We start from the raw sequence: 6,636 nt of genomic DNA, 5'->3' as shown, positions 1-6,636 counted from the left end.
TTATGTCTTTTTTGCCCCTTTTTGACCATTTTCAGCCTACTATGGAGGGCTGTAACTTTTGATCCAAGAAAGATGTAAAAAATCTGAAAAGATATTTGAAATCAGCGAAGCTCAAAGTTTAGAAAAAGTGTAAATTAAAAATTTTTGGTAAGTCTGGTAGAGAAAATGTTTATTTTTCTCATCATCATTTTTCGAAAATTTTGAAAAATGCTTGATATCACCGGGATTCGAATTATCTTTTCAACGAGGTATATTAATTATATATTTTCTTCTTCAAGAGCATAATAATGTTTCAAAATGTGAGCGGCCTGCAAATTTTTCAACTAATAAGAAAACATCAAGAACTCGTTAGAATATTATCATGAAAGCAATCAGTTAGGTAATAAAAGTCATTAAAAGCCTGTAACGATTGATGATTGAACTTAAGCTAGATCTTATATCCCAAGATCAACTAATGCGAAGTCATTTATAATGCTCACTCTGAAAATAATCGCCGTTTTTTTTTTTGAAAAGTCTGAGCCATGGAAAATTCATTAAAAGCCCTTAGAAAGACATAAAAGTAATTATTATGTACATTAAAGGAAGAAATTTTGAGGGAAAGGAAATCTCGCAGAATAACCAAATTAAGTTCCCGTCAAATTTAGATTTTCCCGCCATCCGCCAAATTTAAATTTTCTCAAATGGTGCTCGATTTTTCACTATTTAAGTAAAGGGGCCATTTTAAACATTTTCACCTTAATTTTAATCCTTGAAACCCATAATCTGCCAAATTAAATTCCCACCAAAATTAATTTCTCTGCTGATTCGCCAAATTAAATTCCCTTTGAAAAAACTTTTTGGGCCATCCACCAAATTAAATTCCCGCCAAAATTTCTTCCTTTAAGGTAGCTAGAAATTAATGTAAAGTCATAAATTCCTCGATAAATGCAATCATTAGGTCGTTAGAAATTAATGCGAAAACACAAAAAGTAATCTTTGGTTTTCATGTAACCGGAAAGTAAAGAAAATTCTACTGTAAGTTTTGCTTTTCTAAAATTTTAGTCTAGCTGGATATCCAGGCTATATGGAGATTAATGCGAAAACTAAAAACTAATCATTTGTCTTAATGAAAAATCTTTTGAGTCAAAACATGGCCAAAGAAAACAAAGAAAATTCGTCAAGAACCGTTAGAAAATCATAAATACAGTCATTCATTAGATATTTAGATATAATGAAAACATTAAAAAAATCATAGCTAGAAATAAATCCGAAAAAATTAAAAAATAACCATCCGTCTTTACAGAAAATATTTTGAGCCACGTGAAAACATAAAATATAACGTTATCTCGACCATACAAAGCTATAAAACCTTTAAATCCTTTTTTAATACTCTCTCTTTGTCAATGAAATAAACAAGTCCCATGCCTTAACAAGACAATGATCACCAATCCGACAAAGTCTTTTAACGTAAACAACCAGGAACCTGATTTGAATCTTCCAGAGCAAACGAGAGTTTGTGATTCAGAATCCTTATTCTTGAACGTCTTTGTCGTTATAATCGAAGTTCGTCACTTTCAGGTGAACGATACCTAAATATTGAAAGAAAACTTAAAATAAATTGTTTTTACTTGTGGTAAGAAAATAAATTGGAATTTTACTCAAACTCGAATTTGTAATTTTACTGACAGCTATTTGATAAACTACGATTTGTTAAATTACGACTGTCGCTGCAAAGGTCAAATTGGGCTCTGCCTATAAAAACCGTACACGTAGGGTGTAACATATTCTGACCTGTGTCGACCAATCGCGATTATATTCAGCGCGCAACCATCAGAGAGGAGTAGCCATGACAATAATCCAAGATCTTTGGTTAAGAGTCAGCGATAGAGAATCATAACATAAAGATCTGTCTATTGTTTCGATACAGTCTGCTAAACATTAATATGGTAATGCTCTCCATCTTTGATTTTCTACAGTCGTTAGATTGACACATGCGCGATAAAACTTCTACACTTGGTGGTCAGAGGTTGATATTTTTTTTGAAAACTCGGAATATGTGCAGGGGTAAAACGCGTGTTCAGAGGATGAAATGTTCGAAAATAGATCATTGGAATAATGGAAGAGTCAATTTCCCTCTCTAAAATACTTTAACATGCTTACCTTAATCTTAAATCATTTGTGATTGTCGAATTATTATTTCCGGAAAAGTGTTTCCGTTCTTGTTGAATATGCGTTATGATATTTTCATGGTCCTTATTCAAAGCGATCACATACTTCAGACGATTCCGAATTTTCTGTACACTTTCTTCCTTTCTTCCCAGTTCACTTTTCATCATTTGCAATCGAACTTTTTCACGTTCGATTAAAGTGTTTTGTTCTTCTTGTATTTGTCGATACCGGCTTATAAGACTCATGACGTAATGTTTTTGTTCAGCACTCATATGTTGATCTAAATTTGAAGTGGCGCGAATCTTTTCGAACATTTCTTTGAGTTTTGTCTCGATAACCCGTTTTCTTCTTTGACATTCTTCACATAAAAGTATGAATTGATCGAAGCGATATTCTGGTGAACTGGCACAAGATACTTCCTGGAAATTTATGAAGAAAACAAATAAATAAGAGCATTATTTCAAATTGCCCAACTGACAAAACCCAAAAAGAGTTTTTTTTTTGTATATGTGAATTTTGAGGTCCTAAACTGCAAAATACGCGAAATTATTCTTTTCATTTTTTTAATGTTTGTATACGATTTTACAAAAAATTCCAACATAGAACCTGGAATCAACACAACACAAAAAATCAGTTCCTTAAAAAACATTGTCCCGCATGGCCTTAGGCTAGGCTGCACATATTCCCTTTGATGTTTTGATGTTTTTTTTAGGGGATGCAGATTGTGTATAGAATTCCCTTCCGAGAGTTAGTAGTTAGGCACATTGGAAGTTTATTGTGGCTATTGGATCACAAGATTAACGTTTGGCTACGTTTCGAGAGATTATCTTCTCCCATCATCGGGCAAAGTGATATGAAGGATGTTTTCTCCACTATTTGTACTAAGACCTTCTGAAACGTAGCCAAACTTTAATATCGTGATCCAAGTCGCGATAAACCTCCAGCAATATGAATAATATGAAAGGGTTGATAAACTTGATATGTTCCATAATAAATGATGAAGAATGAATAAATTAACCCTATCGTCGTACCTTCTTGTAGATGGAGTTTACAACATGCATGGTTCTGTCAAAGTTCACTTACCTGATCTGTATCGTCAACACAAAACACACACAAACACAAACTAAAATACTAACAAATATACATATTTAAGTTACAGTACGCACAAAAAATGAACATAGCACCCCCGTGTCAAAGACCCGGGTAAATCCCCTTTCCATATGAAACAATCAGCTGAAATGTCGTTCCAGTGAAAAAACACCCTGAAAATGCATCTATCCATAGGGAAACTACTCTGATCCCCACTGGGAAGTACTATCATTTTCAAAATCCCTACTTACTGAACTTTCAGCTTTAAACATTAAAATTCAAAACCAACATTCATTAAAAATATCACTGTTTAAAGGCTTTCACTATATAATCTGCAGCGGAGACCAAAAATGCTGCAGATTTTCGGATTTTAGAAACAAACTTTAGCTTCTTCATTTTCTATACCCGCTGCCTCATAAATTCTCACCGGATCAGTGGGACAGGGGTGTAGAACAAAAAAAAAAGAGATTTTCGGTGATGTCGAGTGATTAAACAGAGTAAAAACGTTAAGAATTTCAACACCCCTATCTCACAGGGGTCTCACAGCCCCGGTAGAACTTTTTTTCTCAGTGGGGATAAAAATTCCTATTGAAATCCTAATGGGGATAGAAATTCCTTTGTTCCAAGGTTATAAAATTCAGTGGCGATGGTTTTGAAGTGCACTTTTTAAATGAATGGGGATGAAATAAAAGTTAATTTCCAAGTAGGGCTGAAATTATAAGGTATTTTCCCACCGGGGACGAAATTTTTATCAATCTTTCCAGCGGGTCTGTGACACAGGGGTATATTTCACGAAAACTTGGTCAAACAATAGAACATTTGCTACTATGGTATAGCGAGTGAAAAAGGTTTGAACTTGGAAGTAAACGTGTGATAATTTCACAACCAGCAAACTATGATTTACCATTGTGAGTTTTTTCTTTTCTTTTGCGGTGGCATGTATAATTTTCTGATGTGGCTGTGAAGCCATGGCTGCTTGCGTAACCAAAGATGCACCCATTACCGCAGTGTAAACCTTACAATATACCAATATTTTTCAATAAACCACACCTAAAAAATCTAAAATAAATCTTCACGAATTTTAAGATTTTTTAAAAAGATTTTTTCTGAGTAGCGTTTGATTTGAAACAAGAGTTTATGGCTTTATACAGCTGCGTTGTAAATATAACGGTAACCGAAAAATTTTCAAATCTAATTATTGGTGAATACAGAAAATATTTTTCTAGAATGATTTGTTAAATTTAAAACATTCGAAAGCAGCTGTGTTATAGGGTTCGATTTTGATTTTTTTTATGAGCAAATGGAAGCTAAAAGTTGTATTGTTCTTTGGAAGCTTCTTTGCACACTTTCAGCATTTTTTCCTATCTTTTCTTTTCTGAGCAGAAATAAAAATCATCAAAATTTGGGAGTATCAAAATATTTTTCATTCATACACTTTTTTGTTTCGAATTTTAAACTATTTTTAATCAAGGACACTTGTATAGCGTAGCTATGCTATACAAGTGTCCTTGTTTTAACCCTTTGAGTGCCAGGGTCCTTTTTTCTAAGTTTTTTTTAAAAAATCGCTAGTTCAAACTTTAAGGGCTTATATCTCCTGATCTAGAAGGAATTAGAAGCTCGTATATAGCTCGTTGGATAGCTTAGAGTCTCTTCTTTCTTTTGGCCCTTTTTTTTTCGCCCGATTTAGGAAGGGCGTGGTGGGCGGCGGCCAAGGGGGGGGTAGGTTAGGGAATTAAAGCAGTCAGGCCCGCTGCGCGGACCTGACTGAACTGATGAAAAGGTGCCCAGTGGTAAAATTTCAAATCAATTCACTAGAAGACAGAATAAAGTAAAACAGGGCCAAATTTGGAGGTTCTTGGATCACTCGTTGACCAAAAATAGTCAAAAAACGGTCAGAATCTCAAAAAAGTGAATTTTTGTCAATTTTTTGCATTTTTTTGACTTTTTTGCTTAAAATTTCGCTGGAAAGACTCACTTTTGAATTTTTTTTTGCTTGACCATAAAGGACAATCTAATTCCTACGAGTTCGACCAAAAATAACGATTTCTAACTCAAACTGGGCATTACAGGAGGGCTTCGCCCTCCTATATAGCCCATGTCGTATATATACGACATCGGCACTTAAAGGGTTAATGTATACTTTCTATGTTTGAAATTAAACTTTACAAAAAAATCCTAAAGTTAATATAATAAAAAGAAGGATTAATTAAATAATATTATTTGATTCGATACAGCTCTTTTGGAAATCTGCGTTACCAAAAAGGGAATCTGTGAGATGAGAAGGAAAAAGTTTGGAAGTTTCTACGACAGGGAGAGAGAAAAATAATCTTACAAATATAAGAATGAAATTAGAAATAAGAAAAAAAACTAACTTAAAAAAATTAACCCAAACACAATTAACAAAATTATAATCATTTAATAAAAAAAAGTTTATCAATTTTTTCTTTTAAACTGTACAAAATATGACCTGATTTTTAATTCTAGTATAAAAAAAAATTCAAAAGACAGAATCATATGGTTATCATGGTATCAAAAAACGAAAAAAACGAACAAAAAATAAATAGTAATTTTTGATATCTATATAATAAAAAATAACAATTTCAATTTTGAGAGGTCTGGGACCAAGGCTCTTGTTATTTGATTAGTAAATTGCTAGGGTTAATCGGTTATGTAAATCCATTCAATTTATAGTTCTGGCCCTGGAAATGAAGCTGGACTCTTAGTAGCTAACGCACAGCTCACTTGAAAATAAATTGAAAAATGAAAATTCAAACGAATTTGTATTTCAAAATTATACTAAGGCTTTTCATCTTCATTAAGGAATCCTTTCTGAGATCTAATAATTCAATGCAAGCATTTCATTGATGTCCAAAAAAGAGTAGCATAATAATATGAAAAATCTAAGTAAGTAATCTTTGAAAAAAAAACAGGATTAGAAATCATTTACATGTTGTACAAAAATAATAGTAAAATCTTGAAGAATAATGTACAAGTAAGAATACAAAAAGGGATGACCGAGATAATTTTGAAATGTTGCCTTCAATTGGTTCCTTCATCCGTCTTGAGACTTGAGACATAAATTATTATTTATGGGAAAAAAAATTAATTCCCCTTGATTTAAACAGGGGAAATTTACGAAGGACCATGGAAAGCATCCTTAGAAAACCAGTTAGTCCTTAGCGACATAATTTTTCATTTGAAGTTTCTCGCCCAATGTGACTTTTAAAAGAAATTTCTATAATCTACCCATGGGGGGTTATTTCGACAAAACGTAGACGAGGGCGTCCGGTTCAACCCAGTTTGTCAAGATCCTCTTTCTAGACACTTTAAATATCTGACGGGGGTGTACATAAACGCTTCCAAACGAGACTCAAAAAGCTTTTACTTTGGTTCAGTCAA

General features: G+C 33.1%; 1 protein-coding gene across 1 annotated transcript; it reads right to left on the bottom strand.

The window, feature by feature from the left end:
* Positions 1-1,218: 1,218 nt before the first annotated feature.
* On the bottom strand, positions 1,219-4,385 carry LOC136806014 (uncharacterized). The gene is made up of 3 exons (XM_067062594.1): positions 4,142-4,385; positions 2,140-2,567; positions 1,219-1,568 (listed from the first exon to the last, which is right to left on the bottom strand). Exons 1-3 carry the CDS (start codon positions 4,235-4,237, stop codon positions 1,532-1,534), a joined length of 561 nt encoding a protein of 186 aa, XP_066918695.1. The 5' UTR covers positions 4,238-4,385; the 3' UTR covers positions 1,219-1,531.
* Positions 4,386-6,636: the final 2,251 nt, after the last annotated feature.

The sequence above is a fragment of the Clytia hemisphaerica genome, unplaced genomic scaffold, assembly GCF_902728285.1.
Source record: "Clytia hemisphaerica strain Z4C2 unplaced genomic scaffold, Clytia hemisphaerica genome assembly, whole genome shotgun sequence".
Taxonomy (NCBI): Eukaryota; Metazoa; Cnidaria; class Hydrozoa; order Leptothecata; family Clytiidae; genus Clytia; species Clytia hemisphaerica.
Note: the sequence above shows the minus strand (reverse complement) of the source record. Positions and strands in the feature narration are given on the sequence as shown.

What these genes read in the sequence shown, in the direction of transcription:
- LOC136806014 (XM_067062594.1), bottom strand. Translation starts at nt 4,237, where the DNA reads ATGGGTGCATCTTTGGTTACGCAAGCAGCCATGGCTTCACAGCCACAT. An exon ending in AAAAGAAAAAACTCACAATG is followed by an intron (nt 2,568 to 4,141) that starts GTAAATCATAGT and finishes ATAAATTTCCAG; the next exon opens with GAAGTATCTTGTGCCAGTTC. An exon ending in ACAAATGATTTAAGATTAAG is followed by an intron (nt 1,569 to 2,139) that starts GTAAGCATGTTA and finishes TTCAATATTTAG; the next exon opens with GTATCGTTCACCTGAAAGTG.